This window comes from Amblyomma maculatum, chromosome 6, assembly GCF_055883805.1.
Source record: "Amblyomma maculatum isolate TAMU_Amacu chromosome 6, ASM5588380v1, whole genome shotgun sequence".
Lineage (NCBI taxonomy): Eukaryota > Metazoa > Arthropoda > Arachnida > Ixodida > Ixodidae > Amblyomma > Amblyomma maculatum.
The window spans coordinates 182,498,846-182,524,844 of NC_139349.1; the positions used below are offsets into that span (position 1 = coordinate 182,498,846).

The 25,999-nt window shown below is 45.5% G+C and overlaps 1 protein-coding gene across 9 annotated transcripts in view; it reads right to left on the reverse strand.

The window, feature by feature from the left end:
• Window positions 1–1,073: 1,073 nt before the first annotated feature.
• LOC146187520 (uncharacterized) overlaps window positions 1,074–25,999 on the reverse strand; it is a 38,714-nt gene continuing 13,788 nt past the window's right edge. For 2 of the 9 annotated variants that reach the window (XR_014708251.1, XM_084607731.1), the window contains one exon: window positions 1,575–1,885. Coding sequence is in view for 3 of the 9 variants with exons in the window: in XM_084607731.1 (XP_084463857.1) it covers window positions 1,828–1,885 (58 nt within the window). In the remaining 6 variants the exon portion in view is untranslated. Of the gene's footprint in view, window positions 1,886–2,345; window positions 2,417–4,666; window positions 4,772–13,880; window positions 13,964–18,058; window positions 18,856–25,999 lie in introns of those variants that run through there. The other 7 variants (XM_084607729.1, XR_014708253.1, XR_014708254.1 and 4 more) reach the window with 7 other exon arrangements.

Below are 25,999 nucleotides of genomic sequence, written 5' to 3' on the forward strand. Positions count from 1 at the left end.
ATACTTCTGAGCTGTATATTATTTTCTTAGTCACTGCATAAAGTTTCGACTAAACATGTGCTTGCCTTTTGACCTTGTGGCCAGCAGGCACCATTACAACACTTTGAACTTGCACAGATTACAGCAACATGTTTTTGTTGGCATCAAGGAATTTTTCAAATTCGCGTGACTTTTAGAATAAAAACAACCAAAGTAATGTATATATGTCTTTGTGTGCATTCTTGCGACAAGGTACCCTAGTCACTTAACTATATGTCAGAGTTTTTACTATATCAAAGTTTACTATAGCAGGATTCTACTTATATGGACTCTTGTGAAATTGCTGCATCTACTGTCCAGCAACCAAACATTTATACACACAGCACAGCCATCCTGCTTTAAGTAGACCCCTTTACAGTAAAGTCACTGGGACCAGCAAAAATCTTTACTATATCAGTTGTTGGTGATGACATGGTTCTGAAGATGCTGCCTGGTAGTTAAATGGGCACTTACTAAACACGTCTTGTTGCTTAATAAAAAAAAACACTGAAATACCTTCCATCTCTCCCTTATCTCTTCATGCAACTTTTTTCAGTTATAAAAATTTTTTACATCTTGTGGAAGTACTTTTTAAGCATGAGGACAGTGTAGCTACAAATACAACCAAGTATGGCTTAATGTGAAAACCAAAGCTTTACATGAACACGGTGTCACTTTTTGCTGTTCCTGTCCTTTAAAAGGCAATAAATGATAAATGCGCGTGGCAGTCAAGTGCTGCAAGAACGCACATGCTGCACCTCTTCTTCTTACCTCCGCTGCCTCATGCTTTGTGCTGCACTGTGCTGTGAATGTTCGCCCAATTCCTCCCCTTCCCTTTTTCTTGCCGCACTTTTACTATCCTTTGCTTTCTGAACGGACCGCACCGCCTCTTTTTCATGTTTGTAGACAGCTTTACTTTTTTTTTTCTACGCCCTGCGTGCTTTCCCTCATGGCTTCAAAGCTTCCGTAAAGTAGGCTTCTCCTGAATCTGCTTAGCCTGGTGGTAAAGCCACTTAAAAAAAAGACATTTTTTTTTTGTTTTCAAATAAAAAATATATATTTGCCACGCGATTCTAGGTAGTGCGCGGGAGCGAGAGTCGTCGCCGCGACCAGGTGCACGTTACTATAACGGATGTCTGCCAAAAATGTCTTTACTATAAAGGGGGAGAAATGTACAGTCGTGAGCAAAAGTGGTATACAACACTCAGCCAGTGGCGAAGCGCGCGAAAACTGCATGCCAATTACTTTATCTAGCAACAGCTATCTGTGATCGGAACAATAGTGGCAGTGCCCCATTTTATCCACATGCATGTGTCACTGTCGCTGTCTCTTGCGCTGTCGTATAGGTGGCATTTTTACGCAGTTTTCCCGAGCTCTGTCACTGGCTGAGTATTGTATACCACTTTCGCTCACGACTGTACAGTTGTCTATGGAAGATAAACAGGGACTTCGGTTTCACTTTACTATATCAGAGTTTACTATGCGGGGTTCTACTTATATGGACTCTTGTGAAAATATCTACTGTCCAGTAACCAAACACACAGCACAGTCATCCTGAAAATAACAGCTTGAGGGGCTAGTTAATTGGTGCTGCATAATACCCAGAAATGTGGCGCAACAAACACAAACACATGCATGTTTTTGTGTTTATTGCGCCACATTTCTGGGTATTATACAGTCGTCCTGCTTTATTTTTCACGTTTTCGAGCGATAGCACAAGTGCACTGGTCCACGGTCAATGGATGCGTAAGAATACTCTTGCCAGTTGAATTCGGGGCCTTTTTTAGCTACAGAGTTGGCACCTGTGAATCAAGTCCCAACATCAATATATGCTGGTGTCATCCTGACATCCCAACAACGTTCCATTCTGGAAAGTGTGAAAGAGTATTTACAGCTCTGTGAGAAAACTTGACCTCGGTTTTTATTTTTCTATTTTTACAATTAACAGATTACGTGAGCGTAAGCATGTGCCAGAAGGCAGAACATGAAGTCCCGGCGGCCCATGACATGAACTAAAATGAACATCTGCTCTGGTGGCTTCTCTGCAGTACATAGGTGTCAAGGGGCGCAGCGCACGCGCGCGCGCGCACACGCGCACACACACACACACACACACACACACACACACACACACACACACACACACACACACACACACACACACACACACACACACACACACACACACACACACACACACACACACACACACACACACACACACACACACACACACACACACCCACACACACACACAAGCCTACAAGCAGGCTGCGCCTAAGGGCAAAATGAGGCAAATCAGCTGAGAGCAACATTGATACACTTACATATGAAGGCCGGTTCTCGGGTAAGCAACATAAAAAAAATGCTGTAACATTCAGACACGACGGCGGCTTTTCTGCAGTGCAAAGAGCAAAGCAAACTCATCACGACCTAATTGCCGATATAGATCAGTATTCAGGTAATAAATATGTCAAATCCTTAATTCTGAACGGGTCAACCTTCTTTTTTATATTTTTATTCTGTAGAGAAGTTCAGCAACTGCCTTGAAAGTGCAGCTGGTAATGTGAAAGGCTTTTGAATGGACTGTTCAAAATTCACAAGTAATTTACCGAACTGCCTGCTATATCAGCGAAACCACAATGTTAAACTACATTTTTCCACAGTATTGAAAATAAACACGCGCCTAATATTTCTTTGGTCATAAATATGACCATTCATTGGCTTCCTTAACTCAAACGTATTTAATTGTGACGAACAGCGCGGGCTCGTTTCACTATCTTTGTTTGGTACGTGTCATATATCGTACGTACTAACATGTTATTTTGTAGATAGCCTGTAAGATATTGTTTATCTGCTCACTAAACACGTTTGTAGGTACCGGCTTTCCTGGCTCTAAATAAACAGACTAAAATGAAAAACGTTTAATTTCAGTCGGAATAGTTTTTCCAATTTGGCACTCCAAATTGGTTAGAATGAACTGTCAATTTTGAAAGAGGCTGAAATTGTATACATGCAGTAGGTATATCAAATTATCTGGGTGATGCATCTATCGTATATATAGGACTATATATAGGAAAGATGCATCACCCAGATAATATAAATTTATTTATATATCATTTATAGTTATAATAAATTATATATGTGTGTGTGTGTGTGTGTGTGTGTGTGTGTGTGTGTGTGTGTGTGTGTGTGTGTGTGTGTGTGTGTGTGTGTGTGTGTGTGTGTGTGTGTCTGTGTGTCTCTGTGTGTGTGTGTGTGTGTGTGTGTGTGTGTGTGTGTGTGTGTGTGTGTGTGTGTGTGTGTGTGTGTGTGTGTGTGTGTGTGTGTGTGTGTGTGTGTGTGTGTGTGTGTGTGTGTGTGTGTGTGTGTGTGTGTGTGTGTGTGTGTGTGTGTGTGTGTGTGTGTGTGTGTGTGTGTGTGTGTGTGTGTGTGTGTGTGTGTGTGTGTGTGTGTGTGTGTGTGTGTGTGTGTGTGTGTGTGTGTGTGTGTGTGTGTGTGTGTGTGTGTGTGTGTGTGTGTGTGTGTGTGTGTGTGTGTGTGTGTGTGTGTGTGTGTGTGTGTGTGTGTGTGTGTGTGTGTGTGTGTGTGTGTGTGTGTGTGTGTGTGTGTGTGTGTGTGTGTGTGTGTGTGTGTGTGTGTGTGTGTGTGTGTGTGTGTGTGTGTGTGTGTGTGTGTGTGTGTGTGTGTGTGTGTGTGTGTGTGTGTGTGTGTGTGTGTGTGTGTGTGTGTGTGTGTGTGTGAATTGGACCTCACAACCTACAAGGATTTCTTGGTATATAAGCTACAAAATCCTCAAGATCAACAAATATACAAAAGGATATTCCAGGGTCAGCCACCATAGTGGCTTTTGCAGATGTCTTTGCGATAAGACTGTTTCGTACAATGTCAACCTTGGCTCTAACTTTGCTATGTAAATTCCACGGCAATTAAAAAAGCAACCACTATTTTTAAAATAACAATTAATATGGGAAGAGAAGACGTGAATTAATTATTCAGATAATCATTGACCATATTAATACATGCAGTGCAATTAATTTCCCTTAATTCATACCAATATTGTATACATTACAGAAAATAAACAACTGATTGCAATTATACACTATATCTGAAATTATTACGCACAGTGATCAATTACGACACATGGAAAGTAACCAAACAACACCAAGAAAATTACTTTTAAGCTCCTTCCAATTATTGTCATAACACAAATATGCTTGAACTGCAATGAATCAGTGCGATTTTCTTTATATTTTGTTTAATACCACTTCAAGACATATTTGTTGTTCGAAGTTGACAGTTTGCGCACGTTTATTCTCAAGAAGTCAACAGCTACTAAACGCATACTCCATGTATTCACAGGAGGGAAGAGCAGTACTTTTAAATCCTCGATGTAACAAGCGTCGATATATCGAAATCCTCGGTGTAATGAAGCATTTTTAATTTGCTTGTCACAAATTAACTTCGTGTTCATAGAAGTTGCACCATATACATTTAGTTTCACTATAAGGAAGCAAATATTGCCGCACTTTCTATGAAGCGAAATTGCGTTGCTAGCTCAAGAAGAACGCGAGAAATTGTGCCGCGAGTTGGAAGGGTTAAGCGGTGCGCGTACAGATGCGCATACCGGCGAGCGTACATCACCTACTGGTTAAAGCGCCTGCGCCACCTGGGGTAGTACGGGCGAGGTTTGCGAACGTAGTGTTGGCCGAATCCACTAGGCGACGCGACCAACTCCGCAGTTGTAAAGCCCCTGGAATTACGCAGTGGGACTATCAGCAAGACCAGACGGGACAAGGAGCAACTTTCGCAGCATGTCTCCCCCGCCCCTGCACACACAGACACACACAAAAAGAACCCCAAAAAAAAAGCGTGCAAAAAACGTCTTTCTCCTATTTGACAACGGCAACAGGCAATGAATGCGGCGCGCCTTTAGCGCTGAAAGGGAGCCGAGCTGCAATTATCGCAGTTATTTACTCCGAAGGGTGGTAAAATTTTGGAAGGGTCGGCATATAAATGATCACAGCCGCATGACAGCTTCATTTCCCAAATATAACTGAACTGAAAGATCTGATGGAGACGTAGGCGCCGGCTCATCGCCGATTGTTCACGAGCGTGCACTTTAATGTCGTATATAGGTATATCACCCAGGGTCAGTGGCATAGCCAGAAAGTTTTTTCGAGGGAGGCTGACGTTGCTGCTCAGCCTCCTCCGTATCGAGATGCCTTTCACAAATTTGTCACCTCTCAACTGAGCCATAAATTCTGCATGCCGGGATGCAAAATTGCACGGAAGAATGGTGGTACCCTCCGGGGCTTCCATTCCATCGAGTATGCTGAGCATTTATTGTTTCAGACGAAGATTATTCAATTTATCGAATGCAGAACTGAAAATTCATCGTAGCCAGTTTTCCAGCCATACAATTAAGGTTAGTTCTAATACGTAGTGTTCCTAACGGACCCGCAGATGAAATGGTTGTCTGCACTCTCTCCAGTGTGCTTATATAACTTTGATTATAATGCAGTATCTGCATACTATGCCCCGCCGGGGTGGTGCAGTGGTAAGACGCCCGACTACTGTGCCGGAGTACCCGGGTTCGAACCCGACCTCGGCGGCTGCGTTTCGATGGAGGCGAAACGAGGAGGCGTCCGTGTGCTGTGCGATGTCAGCGCACGTTAAAGATCCCCAGGTGGTCGAAATTACTCCGTAGCCCTCCACTACGGCTCCTCTTTCTCTCTTTCCACTTTCACTCCCACCTTCCCCCCTTCCCTTACGGCGTGGTTGCGGTGTCCACAGAAAACAAGTGAGACAGTTACCGTGCCTTTCCCTTCCTATAAATACATCAGTTAAATACATCTGCATACTATACTGTTACGAACAGACGAGGACTCCCAGCAGACCACTTCGACAGAAGCCTCATAAGCCCTCCTCTTGGCTACGCCCCTGATATCACTAGTGGCGTAAATCGCGGCTGCAGCCGCGGTCCGTGACCGTCCTTTCGATTTGTTCGGGTAGTGGGACACAGCGTATATGCGAATGGCTCAGCAGAATTAGATGTCAGAAAGCATATATATGTGTTGCAATCGCAATCTTCCTAGAATAGCCATGCAACGATCTACGTGTGTTAGTGTTTGAATTAAAGCCTATATGTTATTTGCAGTCAGTATATAGGGACTAGCATTATAATTTAAGGTATAGTCTTGCGCGGACGCCTCAAAGCTATTTTTTGGTGCCCTTTTCAATTGTGCAGAGATTTGGCGAATGCGCGAGACAGGCATTGACAGTGTGGCTGGCATAGGTATATTATAGGCATGCGCACAGGGAAAAAAAAAGAAAAAGAAAAATAAGGGGGGGGGGGGGGGTAATCTCAGCGGGGCGCCAAGTCAATTAGTTTATGGTCATGCAGGTTTTCTTTTTTTTTGTTTATGATACTGGCGGCTGAGTACCCGTGATGCAATTGCATTACAAGAACTTCTCACTTGCCACGTTTGCATAAGCCGAGGACTCAAAGAACTCGTTGTGAGAACGCGTCGTCGGTAGGCGCGAAGCTTGTTAAATTTTTAAGCCCACACTATTCCTTTTTACGCTTCAATGGCATCACGTCAAACAAATGTTTGGTAAACAAATCCTCATCATAATTTGCACTGCTATTTGGCCGTAGGTACTTTGGTGAGAGGGGGAGGCGCTGCGCGATGATCGTCGCACACTATAATGAACCCCGAGCACGCCTACGGCTCCGGATGTACACGAACAAAGACAACGCCTCGTGAGCACAAAATGTCCTGTGGACACCTTGAGATCTTAATTGATCACCAGAAAAGACATCGATAATATCTTCAACAAATATGTTAAGTCGTCTGGAAGCTGTCACGGCAAAAAAAAAAAAATCATTGTGAGGACGCGTGTGTGATTGATATGTTCGATTATCGGAGGTTTTCCTAGTGGACATAGAATCGCGCATGCAGTGAGTGCTTCGCTGCGGTAGTTTATGTGCAGGGCTTAATGTCAGGGGGGTCTCGGGGGGGGGGGGAGGGGTCTGACACTCCTAGTAAAATTTAAGAGGGGTCCGAGACCCCCCGAGCTTGAATGTATAAGGACCTTATGAATGAATACAAAGCAGGCAATTATTTTTATCCTTGTCAGTGGTATAATCGGAAGATTTCTTCTCTGGCGTTTCGACAGTTCCACAGTGAGTATTATGAGCCTCTAACACGTTTTCGAGAACGAGAAATGGAGAAAAATAATAATGCTTTCTCCCCTTCGAATAAAACGATTTGCAAGCAGGCAAACAGCCGCTTTCTCTCTTTCCCTCTTGATTTCCCTTTCCACCAGTGCTCGGATCGCCCTTCGATGGAGCCAAACTTTAAGCAGTGTCTATGTGTTGAGCACTATATATAGGGGCGGTGTATCTTGGCGAGGTATGTCTTAATTATAGCCTTCGAGTAGACAGGTTATCAATGGAAAAGGTTTTCGTATGCGCATACAATCCTTCTATATCTCCACAAGTCGTCTTGTAACTGTGTGCGCATTATAGTAAGCTAGATGGCTGCGAGATGTACAGAAACGTCTAGTAGACGGGTGGGTGCCATGTAGCCGCTTTCGATTCCCCGAAACTTTGAAAAAATGGGCGGGAATGTATGGGTTCGTACACGAGCGAAATCTCTGTTAAGCATGGTTTAGCAAGATGTACACGGTTTGAACTGAACCTCCCAAGCTTCATGTTAAGAGCATCGTGATAGCGCCTGTAACAACGCAAATCCATTGCGCGAATTTTCAGAGCTTTAGCTCTAATTCTGCCACTCGTGAAGGTCATCTGACGCCGGGATTTGCCTCAGTGTGGCGCATGGAGCCAGCGGCGCCTAGTGTTCCTACAGGAACACTAGCGGCGCTCGCAATCTTTTATTTCTCACATCTGCTGCTGCTTCCTCACACACCTGCCAAACTTTATTCGTACCGGATATCTCCAGAAATATACGTTGCCTGACAGAATGACCGCAGCCTCCATCTACCCTTTCCGGCCACCGCTGCCAATTGGGCTCGCCTCCTAGGACCTCCCCCTTCAAAATGCTCTGTGGTATCCTTGATCGAGGTTCGCAGACAGCCATGAATGTGATAAACCGCAGCAAACCGTGTCAGGTTATGCTTAATCGAGCTTCCATTCTGTAAACTATGTTTGCTCTGGTTAATTATCCCAGCCATTTTAAAATCTTTTTTTTTTTTGCTCGTTTAAGCAGATTTTGGGGGATAAGGCGCCAATCTATATCACTTTTCGATGGACACCTACACAAAGTGCTACGCGACTATTAATTCATTCCGCGATTTTCAAAATATTGTTTGGGGCTCAAGAATTCGTTTGCAGCATCTAATATGCAATGACATCGCCGTTATTATTTATGTATTTGATACCTCGACAAATTATAAACAGAGGACGCACAGCACGTCAGCCCCCTTCGAACAAAATTTCTCGCTGCGCCACTGGCGCGGACGGTCTCCTTCCCGCAAAGAGTGAGCGTGGATTCTCTTCTGGGCGCTCTTCCTTGATGCCGACGAAAAACAGTTATTTCCGATATCCGTCCAGGAAGCGCAAGCGTAGGCATGGTGTTGCACGGGCGTATCTTAGCTGGATCAGTTCTGCTTCCTTGTCATCACTGTTAAGCGTGGCCTCCACGGGGCGCACGAGGGGCTTTAGCACAAGCGAGGCGCCTACGCGCCGAGTGCCGCGCCCTGACAACACTGTAAAAAGTACGCATCTCCATGGAGCGTCTCTGGCTACAGTGGCTAGCTGGCGTACTCGCTCCTGTGTTGTTGCAAGACTTCGTAGGCTGAAAATGACCGAAACAGTTCGACTGCTACTTTAAGTTTGTCCCGGAGCGACTTCCATCGCCTCGATGCTGTTTGTGTGATAGCAACACGAGGATTTTTAAGCACATTTCACTTATTCAATGCTTGCCGTAAACAATGCGCTGACCTGCGCGCGGTGCTCCAGGAAGCAATAGAGGCAGCACCTCAGACGCCACCTCTCCGCACATAGCTTCTCTAACTTATTTATTTTTATGCTGTTTGTGGCTGGCGAGCCACAGCTGAAGCCCTTCAGCCACAGCGAGTGCCGTCGCTACACTCCGGCGATGAACCTTTCGTTGTCGATCGACTGACTGTATGCATAACTCTACGCAGCGCAGCACCAATGTAAAAAAAAAAAAAAAAAAAAAAAAAAAAAAAAAAAAAAAGAAAGAAAAGAAAAGAAAAGACAGAGTTAGATCACAGAGACAGCGCGAAAGGCATCCTCTGATTGGTGCACGTCAACTAATGACCGGCGAGCCACCTCTGCGCCAGCGCGAGCGCGCAGCAAGCGCCGCGGAAATATCTGACATGGGACATATATCTATCTAATCGGCGCGTCACGCATGCGCAGACAGACTCAAGCGAACGTTCGTGCGGGGCCTTTATGTCCGCCGTTGACTTAAAACAAGGCGTTTGCGGGCAGAAGAGAACTATTTATAGCGTCAAGACGGGAAATATTTGCTACCGCTTGTCGGCCCAATCCAAAGGCGTCTTCCATTTCAACGGGGGTCGGACACGCCGAAGTGTCCACGCGGAGAATTTCCCGCGTGGCTTCGGTGGACAATCGAAAAAAAAAAAAAAAAAAAAAAAAAGGAACCTACCGCACAAGACACGCAGACGCGTATGCCGTGCGCGCGCTTCGAAGATATATGAATTGTCAAGTGACTCCATCAGCCAGTAGGCGGGAAGCGAACGGGAAACGAATGTTATACTCTGAAAATTTGCAGTGAACCTACTCTGGTCAGTGCTTAAAGTCAGGGAGGCCTCGGGGGGTAGAGACCCCCTTACCAGCATTTTAGCACTAGAACCTTACCAGCACTAGGACCAGCTGAGACCCCACTTTCCGTGCTCGATTGTATAAGGGCTGCACGAAAACAAAGCAGGCTGCAATTTTTTACTTTTGTCAGTGGTTTTCACATTCCTTCGCTAATTGTTAACCCAAGAAGAGGAAGAGCGAAGCAGGCTACCAGCTGCTTTCTTTCTCACTCTCTTTATTTCCCTTTCCATCTGTGCTCGAATCGCTTCGTGACCTCTTTACGGTGATAAGACTGCTGGAATGGCCTGCAACGACATGCATGAGGGCGGTGCAAGCCATTTGAAGGGCGAGAACTTCAAAGCCTACCGGTGCAGAAGTAGATTACCTGCACAGCGCGGTGCGTCATGTCACCAGTTTTACTTCTGAAAACACTACACGCAAAAGGGTAGAGTACCGCTCTTTGTGGCGTGCCTCTCGTGCACATGAGGATTGGGTTTGATCTCGTATCGCCCACTCTGATATGTACTTGGCGATTTTGCAAGAATTCTTTGGAGTAGTTAAAGTTGCGGACTCCGCAGTGCGTGCTATGAAGGTTGTCCAAGATTTCTGAGTGCTGACATGCGGTGCCAACACTTTTTCTTTCTTCAAGTCGACAGTCGAAAGAACAGGTAATTGGTGCGTGGCAGATGCTACTGGTTTTCCAAGGCTCTTGTTGAAGTAAACGCATATTGAAATTCCTAATAAAACTAAATAATTACTTTTACGCACGGAACACAAACGCGTACTTCGAAAGATCGCCTCACATTAATTGCACCCATAACTGTCGTATCCTACCTCTAGGTCTCAGCTTTTATTCCCAGACCTTTCGTTTTTCGGCAAAAGGAGAGGCTTTGTCCTGATTTGACTGGAAAAGAGACCGACGACTTTCCTGCAGTATAGGCAGACGAAGAAGGGCAGTCGTCAGAAGTAGCAAGCTTGAACCCTTCTTTTGCACCTTTGCAGCAGTTTAAAGAATACGTGCGAGCTCCCAAGAGACAAAAAAAAAAAAAAAACACCTCGCTGTCCTTGTTTTCGTATTTTGTAAATAATGTACAAAGCTCCCCCTGTCCTTTTTTTATATTGCTCCCCTCTGTACTTCCCCTCGCTGTACTGTCAATGTCCCCTTTTCTTTCCTTCCGGGCACAGCTCGGGTGCTTCAGATTTTAGATAGCAGTTGCCGCGGCCGGCAGCACACTTCCATCCTTTTTGATCATTCAATAAACCACTACCACCACCACCACCACCACCACTAAAAATGAAAGTTAAAAATATGAAGTTCCCGCAAACCCACCGGGTTGCAGTTTACAGTGGTTCGCCAGTGGTCATCACTATTTAAGAGTACGCTGTACTGTACGAGATGTAAGAACACATCTCCCCCACCAGCGAAAAACAATTAGGACCAACGAGTGAGAAAGGGCACCCCGTTCGTCTTTTCTTTCGTTGATAATTTGTCTGTTTTGCCTGGTCCTCTAGAGAGAGAGCGGACGAGAACCGGCGTATTCAGTATATTGTGGCCGATGGCAGGTCCTCTAGATGATCATCACACTTGACATATGATTTCTCTTCAAGAAAATCCCACCGTATTACTAGACCCATTCCCTTTCGAGCAGGCATATCTAAAATGTGCTTAAAACAAAATATGCATACAACATAATAAAAAATATATAAAAGCGGATGCTACTGTTATTGTTGTTCGTTCTGGTTGTTATTTACGCCCTTTCTGCTATGAAGGTTACATTAAAGGAACAAGGAAATTATAAAACCAAACTTAGTAATATAAAATAGATTATTCTACAAATATATGCGCTGTCCAATTTACTAAGCAGAGGGTAAAATCTCGCACAATATATTCAACTACACTAATGACCACTGAATGAAATTTGGGCATGGAAATTAAACGTTTAAAATGCCTTTTTAATGGATATGAAATATAGAACAAAGAATAAGTCTAAAAAAGCAGTTCCACGCGAACGATGTACACTTAGGTTAAGAAAGTTCGAGTAAGGCGTATTTCAATCGCACTGATCGTGCTCATGAACTATGGACAGTCAGAGACTTTTTATTATTTTTTTTTTATTCATACGGTTAACCCTCTATATGAGGGTCATTACAGGGAGGGAAACACATACAATTCTCTTCGCTAAAATACACTCTATAGAACAGAATTACAAATTTGCACTGTAATGCTCCAAGAACGACTTAACACCTATCTCAAATTTTTCTACTTCTGTTTGGTATAGAACTTCGCTTGGCAGTTCCAGATTTCTACTGCATAGGGAAAAAAGGAGTAGCGATATACATCACTACGTGTAATAATAGGATGCTATACCTTACTGTTATTTTTTTCGTGGGCAACGCCTCAGAGGACGTGTAACATAGTGTTGTTTATTAACTTTTACTTTATCATTCATTATCAGAAAAAAAAAAGTTTCAATTTCTGCTTTGTTCTTCTCATTTCTAGTGATTCTAACTGACACTGGTTTAACATTTCTGTGACTGAGTCAGTGCGCCGGTATTCAGAACATATAAAACGTGCTGAAATCCTTTGCAATCTTTCCAGTTTTCATTTTAAACCCTTTTGAAGTGGACGTCACACTGCACTTGCGCACTCTATGATTGGCCGCACGAATGTCTTGTACGTAATCAATTTAATTTCTCTAGTCGCATTCGGCAACTTCCTCCGCTGGAAACAAAGCTTCTGATAGGCTTTTAAATAGATATTTTCAATATGGGTGCGCCAACACAGATTATGTGTTAGTGTCACTCCCAAGTATCTAAAACGCTTTACCTCATCTAAAGAATTTTCACCGATATTATATTGAAACGGCATAACATTCTGCTTCCTTGTTACATGCATTTGAGTAGACTTTTGGTAATTTATTTATGCCCCATTTCAGGCAGCACGAGTTTGACTGAAGGCACCTATTTAAATTCATCTGATCTTCCGGGGAAGCCACAGGAGAGTAAATTAAACAGTCATCAGCAAAAAGTTTCATTTTGACAGGTGATTGAATGATAGGAGAAATATCATTTATATATAACAAAAACAAAAGCGGACCTAAAACGGAGCCCTGTGGCACCCCCGACAGAACTTCACGCTTATCTAATAGTGTGCTTTCTACCTTGACAACTTGACAGTGGTTACCTAGATACGCCTGAATCCATAGTACTATATTTTCACTGATTCCTTATCTGCGCAGTTTAAAAAGAAGTTTATGATGCGGAACTTTATCGAAAGCCTTCGCGAAATCCACACAGACCACATCTACCTGCTGACTTTCGTCTATAACCTTGCAAAAATCGTTCACTGCTTCAATCAACTGCATCGAAAGGCCAGTCCGAAAACCATGCTGGAACGGACACAAAAGGTCGTTCATTTACAAAAAATGAAGGATGCGTTCAAAAACCTTGCAACATACGGAAGTGAGTGAAACCGGTCTAAAGTTCTTTACAAGAAGTCGATTACCGTAGCCTTTAAAAACCGGAGCTACTATAGCGCTGCGCCAGTCATTAGGTAAAGAATGATCACTTTTCAAATAAAATTTGCAAGTAATAGGACAATCACTCATCACACCGTTTAAGGAATTTCATCGGTATTTCATTAGGGCCGCACGATTTCTGGGAGCGTTACTTTAGTTTATGCAATGAAAAAGGTCTACTACAAAAGTGGCTGCGATCACAACTGGCTCATTTACAGCATGCTACATATCGTCAAATTCAGACTTTAATGCGAATAGTAGGAAAGGGTGAAAGTGTATGTGTGTGTGTGTGTGGGGGGGGGGGGGGCGTTGGCCCCTCAGTATGTACACAATTTGTTTAGAGAGCGCCCCCCCCCCCCCCCCCCCCACACACACACACACACTTCCCCGATCCAGTTCTGGAGTTATTGCGTGACCGCTGAGTGATGCTCCACGCGGCATGTCTGCAAGGTGAGGTCTAAACGGCGTATGACGCCGTTTTTTACTGCAATGAAAGCAGTTTTAACTGTGCCAAATGGGCCACTTACGCAAACTTCACCTTCCTTCTTTGTACAGAACGCCTCGGCCAAGTCACGTACCACCTGGTTACGGCTCCTCTTCAAAACAATATCTGCCAATAAATGCAGGCATGCGTTATCGCGTGTAGCGTCTGGGCATGCGCCATAGTGGAGGGGTAAATCTGACCCAGTACCCGATTTCATCCAAAGCTGGTTTTCTTTTCGGCGATCATTAAAACAAAGGCCTGTCTGTCCGATGTAAACCCTGTCACAGGTGAGATGGACCTCACAGACAACACCCATCAGGCATCTGACGAAACGAATGGCATGATATGCTTGATGCAGTCCGCCTTACTCCTCCCTTCGGACATAATCTTAAGGCACAATGAGGCCAACTTGCCTACGGTGTGCCGGCGGTTTTTTTCAGTCCCGTGCAAGTTGGCCTCATTGTGCCCTCTGCGTTCTGTATAAAGAAGAAAAATAAGTTTGCGTAAGTGACCCATCAATCAGATATTGTATCAGAATGAAGGCAATATTTTTACACTGCGCTTAGTGTGCGACTTGACAGGTTGAAGTTATATAAAGTTTTTTTTTTTTTTTTTTTTTTTTTTTTTTTCCAAATAAGATCAGTCGCGAGTCTGCGCTTGTGGGGTAACTTCTTGTCCTTGCATATTTGTCCGCAGTACCCCCCCCCCCCCCCCACCCCCACACACACATTTTTTTTTTAATTTATCATGATTGACCGACTCGCCCAACGACGCTCCCTCTCTTAATAATAAACCACTACCACCACCAACTGATTCTTTAAATCCACACTATACTTACTAGAGGTGCATACCTTTCTCAAGAAAGAATTTCGTTAATTTCTGATGCCATCGTTCGGAAGCTATATAATGAGAATTATCCTTAGTAAATACCTGGTGCCATCCAACTCTAAAAAAGCTGAGAAGTCGATGTAAGACTGATTACAGAGACAGAGCAAGCAGATTACGTGCTTCCAGGTCCCCCATATTCGCGGAAACAGTTAATTCAAGAAGATCAAGTAGAATTCAAATACCGCACACTCTCTTATGTTACCGGTCGGTTTTATAAGCTTATAAAATTGTGAGAAATTTAGGCAATGATTTTTTTTTTTTTTCAGCGGGAAATCATTCTAGCAGTCCTTGCAAGCGTAATTCCTATGAATAAAGTTCACTCGACTTACGGCTAAACTGTAAAACCTAATATTAAAAAATAAATAAATAAATAAATAAATAAATAAATAAATAAACGATGGATGTACAAATGAAATGTCTCGACAGCACGCAGAAAAAAGAAAAAGAAAAAGGAGTATCAATTTCAGACATAACCGCGAAGTAGTTTGGCGCAACAAAAGTTTTGCCACCCCCCTCCCTTAGCTGGCTGCAGCTTTTTCTTTTTTTACGCTGTACGCGCTTTAATTGTAGCTCTGCGTTAGTCCCAGTTCTTTTCTCAACCAGCAGGCCATCCTCTCTCTAGCTTTTTTTTTTTTTTTTTGTATTTTATCTCCTTATTCTCATCTGTGTACCCTTTAGTTCACGTTTGCGGCACTTTTTCTAAAGGTCGACAGCTCTCGACCCCCCCCCCCCCCCTCCCCCCATTTCTTGTTCCCTTGTTTCCTTTCTACATGGCGACAAGTTTCTTTTCCGGTCCCCTTCCACTTGTTCAGCCGTTCAGCCTCCCTGTTTTCAAGAACCGTGAACGTTTGGGCGAGTTGGTCAGACGTACTTGACATCAAGGGCGCGGCAGACAGAGACGAGGACAGTGCCTCGCCTCTGTCTGCCGCGCCTTTGATGTCAAGTATCCCTGTTTTCGCCGCCACATAAATGCGCCGCGGCCGTTTTAGCCATATACATCCCTTCTGCTTCACGCCGCGTCGTTCGCTGTTCGCGTACGTCGTCAAGTGTGGTTTTAATTTCCCAAAGCATCTATTTATCGTTCAGAGCAGACAACGCGCTGCAGTCGGCGCTGTTTGTACGTGAACGAACAAGAGTTTTTTTTTTTTTTTTTTTTTTTTTCTGTTAGGCTGGCTTTGGAAAGGGCATTCGCAGTTTAAAAGAATTATAGTAAGTATGGTTGAAAGCTTTCCCGTCACGGCAAGAAAAAGAAAACACACAATAAACCGGCGACGACGACAAATCGCAGGATTTCAAGGAGGAACGCGACGATGGGGAGCCGACCGCGCTTGCTCCGACTCTGGGCTGTGCCGAGCGGGGAGGCGGCAGACAACCTAGAAAGTATTTCCAGGGACCGCAGTTGGGGCAAGGGCAGTACCAAGCCGAAACAGCACAAGAAGTCAGTCGCCTGGGGAGCTCGTTTCCCCGACTGAACTTCCCGGAATTCAAGGTCACACACCTGCCTTGACTTTAGCTCTGGGGAACTTCTGCCCCTATGCACACCATTAAGACAACTCGGCGGCGCGCCTTTGCCTTCCGCCAAAAAGGGAAGGATATTCCTTGTCACCGCTGCTGGCGCCAGGCAGGAAGACATGAATGGGTCGCTACCTTCCATTCCGGCGAGGTGGCTGACCGCAGTGAATGGAACCCTCGCCTTCGCTGCCGCCGCCGCGGCGCCTCCGATGACCGCCGATCGCCGGCAGCCCCTTGGCGGGAACCACGGTGTTCATTGTAGGCTTGCGTTAGCCACATTTTAAGATATACCTTGTCGTAAGTCAGTCGGTAAACGAGATGCCCTAGAAATGCGCTGTAGTTTTCTTGCCGAGAAATCGTCAAGGCATTCCACACGTCCATATTGACTCGACCGCACCGGGGAAGACAAGAGGCGCCGGCGTGGTGGCGGCTTCCGATGACGGTGCCTGCAAATGCAGATATTTCCTTACTTCTGTGATGTCGAATGAGACAATCATGCCCCGGGAATGGTTCCAGTGAGTCACCCGAGCGGCGGCGGTGATGGCTGGCAAGCGAAGACGCCGGCCGCTTGCGCCTGGACGAAGCCGGGGAACATATCTCCTTTCTGAGAAGAGAGTCAGACCCTTTGTTTCCCACAGCAGTGTTAGCCGCGATGTGCACAAACCTTCGGCCTGGACACTCAGTGGTTTGACCAAATTGGAAATTTTCCAACTAAAACAATCGATCGAAATTCAGCTGTGTTTTCACCACCCATTAAGCTACACCATTCAACCTCAATTGGAAATAAATGGCCGTCCATCAAAACCAAAAGACCTCAAATGATACACCAACTAGGACCAAATGGTTTGAACTGCGTAGACGGAAGGAAAGAAGAAGACCATGCAAGCATGATCTTGCATGGTTTAGCCAGGTTGTAAACGGTTTGAATTAGGAGGGCGCTCAAGCTTCGCCTTCACACGCGGCGCGCCACTGCGAAATCTTTGCACTGTCCTCCAAGGAGAGAATGCCGCAATGCCGCAATGCCACGCGCAATGCCAAGCGCAGTGTGTACGAGAGCAGACGCGCGCGTGCGCACGCGTGTGTGTGTGTTTAATGATTGGTTTACAGGAAACTAAAGGCTAATCGCGGCGGCCGCTCACGCGCAGTCGTTTGTGGACAGTTTCGCCTCCACCGGAACGCAGCCGCCGGTGCAGTATCTCACTTAGTTGGGTAACTTGGCTCCGGTTAAGCTCATTAGGGCTCAGAGTGGTGAAATCAGTTGTAAACGTGTACTGCGACTAGGGAGCTTAAAGGATTTCCAGTTGGAGCTTTATTCACAAGAGAGCATGAACCAACATTTCTAGAAAGGAATTGAGATTAACAGGACTAGAAGCTTTTACAGAAATCAAGCGAGAGAAACATATGGAAACAAGTAAACATGGCGAAATTAATTATGATTAAGCTCCTAGCACCTTTCTTTACAAGAACCCAACTAGTATATCAGATGTATAAGTGCAAATCTCAGTCAAGGATATCATCCACACTTGGCATTCCAATCGGGAATGCTCCCTTAATACCCTTAAACAAAATCGAACCAATGGGTAGTTTCAAGTGGTTTTCTGGGTTCTAAAAAACTGAAGCTAGTCCAAATCGGTCCAATAAGCGGTCGAATCGGCCATACAACTGTAAGCTTATTATGGTGGAACCAGAGAGTTAATTAAGGTAGAACCCATTTGAATGCCTAGCTTGAGCTAGGCAACCCAAACGGACTACAACGCCCAATTGGACCCCCCCCCCCCTTTTTTTTTTTTTTACTCCATCATTACTAAACAAAAACAGCCCACGACTGCAAAGCGCGAAGATTCCTCCTTTGCGTGCATTCATGTGGCTGCATGGTAACATGTGGCGGGGGTGGAGCCAATGAAGACGCTAGTGGCCAATTGGTGGTGGTGGTAATGGTTTATTGAATAATCAAAAAGGAAAAAAAAAGAGTGTTGCCGGTCGCGGCAACTGCGATCTAAAATCTGAAACATCCGAGATGGGGCCGGCGGGAAAGAAAAGGGGATAGGCCGGAAGGGGCGAGAGGAAGTACAGAGGGCAGTTATGGCAAGAAAGGACAGGGTTGTCAAGCGGTTGGGATCCCTAGCCAGCTACATAATTCCTCCGTACCACTGATAAATCGCAAACTGGCGGGTTTGAGAACGCTTAAAATTTTTGACTTCGTTTCCTTGTTAACTATTTGCTCGTAAGCCCTTTCTCAACCATTGCAAATATGCAACATCTAAAAGCTGTTGAGCGTCGTCCGCCTACCTCATCGCCCAACGGTGAAGCCTTCGGCCCCTTTCCCGAACATATCAGGGCAAGGAAGGTGATGCTCTATGTAATTCATGTACGTTTTGATTATCAATACGCCTTAATTATTCTGCCAGAGCGATAAAATGTCGGGGTACAAAAGCTGAGGCCCAGAGGCAAGGGCACCACACTTACGGGTATGAGTAAGACGATCTTTCACCGCCTGTGTTTGTTATTAAAAGTCATCTTTTGGTTTTATTTCAAATGTCTTTACTTCAACGAGAGCCTCGGTAAACCAATTGGGAGCGCCTGCCATGCACCAAACCACTTTTCATAGTTTAAAAAATCTGAAAGCAAGTAAACAATCTTTTGAACGCTTAGAACTTGCTGAATGTTTGCAATATTGAGAGAATAATCTGATTACTATTGTACGAGTATGAGAGACGACAATATTTAGACTCAAGTTTCGCATTACGAGTACACGCGAAATAGCCATTCACATAGCCTTTTCATTCCGCGAACTCTTTTGTAATGAAATATTTTTGGATGCTGTTGTTTTGAGATGGCTTTGAGGGGAAAACAAATCAAGGTATGCCTCTTTTCACATTGCCTCTCTTCTACACTTACAACAGAATACAATCTAGCCTTCAACTTCACTGACCGGAATGATGCACAAGAACGGTTGCTTCAGCTTTGAAATTAAATGTCGTGGATAATTTTTACCGGCATGTCTCAATTCAGGGTTACGGCGACGGCAATGGGGCTGCTTTTCGATCGAATGGACTTCAACATATACGAACACCGTCACCGCTACCGCGAACCGGCAGTGCGCAAGCCAGATATCTGCGCATATCGCGCTACGCGGCAAATTCAGAGAGTGCAGTAAGTAAGACTGTAAATATAAAACATGTAATAATAAGGTTAAATTAACACTTAAAATACTATCGTTATGAAATTATGAAATAGGCAGCAAAAAAAAAAAAAAAAGCTCGAGTTTTTGCTCAAGGTTATCCATTGAGATCCACTTAATACCCGGAGAGATGCTGCGTACTCCTCGCAACAAAAATTCTTGCGCCGAAAAACTAATTAGGGCAGCAGAGGACCAAACCACGTACTGTTTTCATAGGTCGTCGGTCTCATTTAGGCTCACATTCAAATCGTGATCTGAGTCGTGAGTCCGGACTCACGTTCAATTGTGAGTTTATTCATGTTCAAATCTGAGTCTATGCGAGTCTGGATTCACATTCAGTTCATGACTCGTGGTTAGTCCGACTTAGTAAGTTCCTATGAAATCAATGAATGCTTGGTCAGGTGTTGAACAATAATGATTGTGAGCGATTGGGAAATCGGCACGAGTTGCTCATTGTATCTCAGTGGACACGAGTTGCCTGTGTACTTGCAATACTGAATAAGCTTTTGGACGTGCAGATAATACTGAGCAGTTTCGGGTTTTTCCTCGTAAATAATTATTTTGGCTATGACAGTTCATCTGGTTAATCACTTTTTTTTTTTTTTTTTTTTTTTTTTTTTTTTTTTGTCGTCGGCGTGCTCTTTTGCGGTGGCTCTATATAGACTTCATTTTGTTTAATTCAGAACGCGTTTCACGAGTGATTTCATCGGTTAGCTGATCATTGGTCGAGAACGATCCGAACGAACCAGGCAAGCTATGCACAGCTGGTAATTATGCTAATGACGTTAGAGCCCATTGTGTCGCCGTATTTTTTTTACACTTTTTCAGTGCTTCAGCACTATCTACTCACATTCTCGCAAAAGCCCGATGTTGAATGATTATAATAACTGGTTCACAGGTAGGGAAAGGCGCAGTATCTGTCACCCTTGTTTCTGTGGACACCTGACCCGCGCCGTAAGGGAAGGGAGGAAGGTGGGAGTTAAAGTGGAAAGAGAGAAAGAGGAGCCGTAGTGGAGGGCTACGGTGTAATTTCGACTACCTGGGGATCTTTAACGTGCGCTGACATCGCACAGCACACGGACGCATCTTCGCTTCGCCTCCATCGAAACGCAGCCGCCGCGGTTGGGACGGGTACTCCGACACAGTAGCCAGCCGGGCATCTTATCATTGTACCACCCCGGCGGGGCCCGATGTTGACGCCGATTCGACTTTTCCCGAGGGACTTCAGGTGTCCACACAAACAAGTGTGACTGTGCCTTTCCTTTCCCTCCGGCACAGTAGTCTTACTACTGCACCACTGAATTCGCCCCGCAGCGGTGGTGCAGTGGTAAGACGCCCGATTACTGTGCCGAAGTTAGAGCACTGCACGGCCTGATTTTGCGGCCCGTGCCCATAGTTTGAAGCCCGAGCCTAGCCCGGGCCCGGCCAACGCCTCCTAAGTTATAGGAGGCGTTGGCCCGGGCCCGAGCTGACGTAAAGCAGGCTCGAACCGGGCCCGCGCCATAAAGATTCGATCCGGCCTAGGCCCGGCACTCAGTCTGCGCGGACACCTTAAAAATGCAGTCGAGGCGAAAAAAGAAAACGCTTAACGCTTGTTTATTCCATCATAAATGACCTATTCCTGATTGACATGCCAACGTTATATAACAGAGTGCACATCCCTAATAACGTGGAACGAAAATTCCAAGCACATCGAATGGAAAGGATTTTCAAGAGTGCATGAAGTATTCGTTTTTTTATCGAAAGTGCGCGAGACTACACGACCAAGAACTTGTTGGCTGCTAGGATTGGATGTAGTGGCTATCGCACGAGGAACTGTTCACCTACCTTCTGTATGCGTCTTCCACGTGTGCTAGCCACTATGTCAGAAGCGAGATTGTAATAAACTTACCAATAATATCGTATATGCTAAGAGTCATGAGTAATTCTCTCTGTTGTTTCAATTGCTGGATTAGCGATGGCAGGTATGTCGTTCACTTTTTTTTTTTTTTTCTTTGGTGATGACTGTATTTCATGTGTAATGCATTTTTTGTAATTTACTACTATGAGTGTACTTTTGATCTGAGCAAAGCTCCTGTCTTAGCCCTGCATAGAACTGATAGTACTGTTAAATTAAATAATGCTGCTTAAATGGTACATATAGTAAAAATTAAGATGTGAGAAAAATGTCACAAAATATTCTTCTGAGCTGAAGAGGTCATTTTAAAGTACTGGCAGAAGCAAATGCCTGGACAAGAAATTTCTAACACCACTCAAGAGCTATGGATTACAAAGATTTTAAATATGGCTCTGTATTATCAATTAGCTCTTGAGGGAAGTTATTTGCTTAATCACACACAAAGAGACTGCCCCTGGCAACTACGCCACAAGAACCTGTCTCATAAAGGGCAGGAAAAAAAAAATCCACAGGATCTTGTGCAACAATATTGTATTGAATAACTCATCGCCGCTCTCCGCATCTTTATGGAGGCGGAAAAAGACGCCTGTTTATTTTGCATAAATATGTGTTTGAACAACCGAAGATTCCTAATGAAATACGTTCTTATTCAATTACGTTTCTCGTAGCGTAGAGATTTTTTGAAAATAAGCGGGGGGGACGAAGACGGCTGCCTGCCGACAGGCAATTAAAGGCGCTTCTCCAGTGATACGACGAAGTGTGCTTACTGATGGCTGAAAAATCCCAAGCTAGCCGAGTTGTTTTGCCCACATTTTCTTTTTCTTTTTTTTTTTTGTTTTTCGCTTGTGTTGAGTGCCGAGTGACGTGCGCACCTAAGTTACTTCGGCAAACCACTAAGTGCAGCTGATTAAACTCGGTCTATAAATTAGCTTTCTCTCATTCGACATTAAAAAATGTACTATTAGTGGTTTATTCGTAAACCACTTTCATGACTTTAGCGGCGGGATTTCTTCATTCCCGAAGAAGCACTGCACAGCCAGCCAAAGCCCGCCCAAGCCACCCCTTCAAGCCCTTACCCGGCCCAAGCCCGCAAATTCAGGCCCGAGCCCGGCCCGGGCCCGGAAAAACGGCAAATTTCAGGCCTGAGCCCGTGCAGTGCTCTAATCGGGATCGAACCCGGGTACTCCGGGCCGAAGTACGCGGGTTCGAACCCGACCACGGCGGCTGCGTTTCGATGGAGGCGAAACGAAGAGGCGTCCGTGTGCTGTGCGATGTCAGCGCACGTTAAAGATCCCCAGGTGGTCCAAATTACTCCGTAGCCTTCCACTACGGCTACTCTTTCTCTTCTTTTGATTGGTTCACAGGAAGCGAAAGGCGCAGTATCTGTTACACTTGCTCTGTGGACACCTGAACCGCGCCGTAAGGGAAGGGAGGAAGGTGGGAGTGAAAGCGGAGAGAGAGAAAAAGGAGCCGTAGTGGAGGGCTACGGAGTAATTTCGACCACCTGGGGATATTTAACGTGCGCTGACATCGCACAGCACACGGACGCCACTTCGTTTCGCCTCCATCGAAACGCAGCCGCCGAGGTCGGGTTCGAACCCGGGAACTCCGGCACAGTAGTCGGGCGTCTTACCACTGCGCCAACCCGGCGGGGCTCTATTTTCCACTTTCAATACCTCCGCCATTCCCTTAGGGTGCGGTTCTGGTGTCCACAGAAATAAGCGTGACAGATACTGCGCCTTTCCCTTCTTGTGAGCAAATTATAACTCCGGTGAACTCTGATGCGTTCACGGGAACGCTGGTTGTGTTCGACAAGGGGCGCGCGATGTACCTGTGCAGCAAGAACGCTAAAGCTTTCGCATTTCTCCACTGCAGATTCTGCAGTGCTCTCGGAAATTTTAGTGTTGCAGCACATAGTCTTGTTTGGAAGCATGACCGCCTGATTAAAAACAAAAAAAAACAAAAAAAAAAAAACTAGTCTCTCAGATGTCTAAGAGGAGAATGGCGAAAGCCTACCCTTCCTCTCCTATCCTCTTATCGGCGTTCATTGCAGTGCTACATATAACTGCCGAGTGTGTTTAGACGGTGCACGATCGCTTCTGTCGCGTGGCGTTCCTTGGCGCGCATTTAAGTGAGGGATTGCAGATGGCAGGAACGCTAGACAAGAACACATCTCGCGGAATCGCTGCGCAGTTCGGACCTGGGCATACAAGACCGGATCCTCAAGCGAGCCTATGAGGTCGCAACAGGCTTGACCTGCTGGCCAGACGTTGACAAATCTCGCGCACGGGATTTCGCTTCATGAGCCTAGAAAGGTTTTTGCCTTAATAACGTATAATAATTTAGACACAACACACACAATCTGTCAAAACGCCCTGCTGCTGCACGATATTCCATGATCAACTCAATTAAACCGTCTGTATTTTTTCTTGCGCGCCCCGAATTCCTACGTGTAATAAAGGTTTTCTCTCTCTCGTAAATTATGCATTGGCTATGCCCGAGGTTTCGTCGGCCGGGCGGTGAGCACCTCGTTTCCCGCGGCGCGAGGGAGGGCCTGCTCTCGTTCCATGATATAACTCGCCATTTTAGCCTGGGAAGGCGCATCTTCCCTCCACCACACAAGTCATTAAGCAAGGCCCAGGAGATACTCTGGCGCCAGCTACAAACCCGCGACTTCCCCTGCCCCAAAGTTTATTCACATATATTCAAAGAGCAGGTTGACCCTGAATGCAAAGAGTGCGGCGTCGACGCTACTTTAGACCACATTACATGGGGGTGCGCGGCCTATCCGCCACCCGCCGATTTGCTGCCAGCTCCATCTCTGGGGGAGTGGGAGGCCGTGCTGCGCTGCTCGGACCCGGCCATCCAGGCTCGGGTCACTGAGTGGGCCGAAGAGATCGCCGACGCAACTGGCGGCCATCTGGCGCGGCCAGCAAGCAAACTAAACCACTTAAAGCCGATGAAATAAATGTTTTCCCATCCATCCATCCATGCATTGGCTTATACGAAAGGAAGTTTGCTTGAAAGTTAAACTATGACGTGAAGCGCGGGTCTACCTATAGCGTAGTGAAGCTTTCGCTTCAAATGAAATGCATGCGCGACGGGCCGCATGAGCGTAGGTCTAGTCCTCAGCTGAGGCATATCAAGATGAAAGCTGTCCCCGTGTCCCACAATGCCTTCTCTTCATCCAATGTATTCGTGCCTTTTCTTAAAGTGCTCTTCAGCCTTTTAAAGATCATTGTGAACTGGTTGCCTGAAATATTAACATCTCAACGTAATCATATATTGAGCGTGCCTGGGTAACAAGACAAAGAACATGAAGTTAGCGCAGAAAACTAGGACTATGGAAGAAGACTCAACATGAGCGCTTCCTGGGCCCTCGTTTTTTGCGCTAACTTCATCGTGAGTCAGATTCAACTAACCCAACTTTACACCTATATTACAAACCAAGTGTCTAAAGATATATACATCCGACGTATCCATTCAATTCTCTGTGCAGGTACGTCCGCATTCCGTTTGCTACGCGTGCATGAAGCTCAGCTTTCGTGACGCTCTAGGAGGTGCTAAGAAGGTCTCGGCAATTCTTACGTCGTATTCCCACAATGACGCAGATCATTGTATTCACTCAAAGTTGTGTGCGGCGAGCACCGCTTGTCACGCGCACAGGTTGCAGGCGGCAGGCGACGCGACGTACTCCAGCAATACGCATGTATGTCCATTCACGATCGGACAGTTCTCGTTTCTACAATTAAATTATTAAATTGCCACCTCGATTTGCTCGTAACCTAACCGAGCTACTCCTAGCATCTGCGCTGTCTTCGATCCTGCACCGACCTCCGACGTCCTAATACACCTTAAAAAAACGAAGCACGGGCTCGCACAAAAAGTGCTCTCCTAATTCGTCCCGCGTGCTGAAGACATGGACATCAAGGGTGTCAAAACAGAACATCCGGCCGTGCACTTGCAGAGCACGCCGCGAAACAAAATTTTGTTCGTTCGTGTGCTCCGTTTTATTTTGGGGGCACTGGTAGGTTTACGCTATGCGTATGATCCGCTTCCGTACGAACAGCGATGTTCTTTAGGCGTTTAGGAAAGGACTGGCCAATTAAGTGCTCATCTGCATGTAGCTTCGTTTCTGGTTAAATGTCTCGTGCATGGAATTTACACTCATGTATATGTTCGAGGTTATAGCGTGAGCGGAAGATATGCGGTGTCGGGTTTCGGTAGCCGAGATAATCAAATAGCCAAGGAGTAAATTTGCAGTTTAACGCTGCTGTGCAATATACAACCGAAAGGCGTGCTGTTTTTCACGCACGATGCCAATTGCCCAATTTCGGGCAGTGTGCACACACGGCAAAAACAGGGGCTAAAGCTAGCCACCAGGGGACTCACGCTTGTCCAATTGTGCCAAGTTCCATTTTTTCCTGTAATTACTATCGAAACAAACCGTCACTTACGCACCCATTGAGAATCCCTTCAGAGTTTCGGGGCATTTTTTGCAGGATGTCGCGATTTTATGTGAAAGATATGTACAGACTTTTATTTAGCGTTGCCGTCTGCCTGATCCTATGACACTGCGATGCAATTTCTGCCGACACTTTGTCAGCGCCCCAGGTGCGGGTGACCGCTCTGATCAGTGGACGGCCTGCTCTCGTTCCGCAGTTCGATTCCCCCCCCCCCCCCC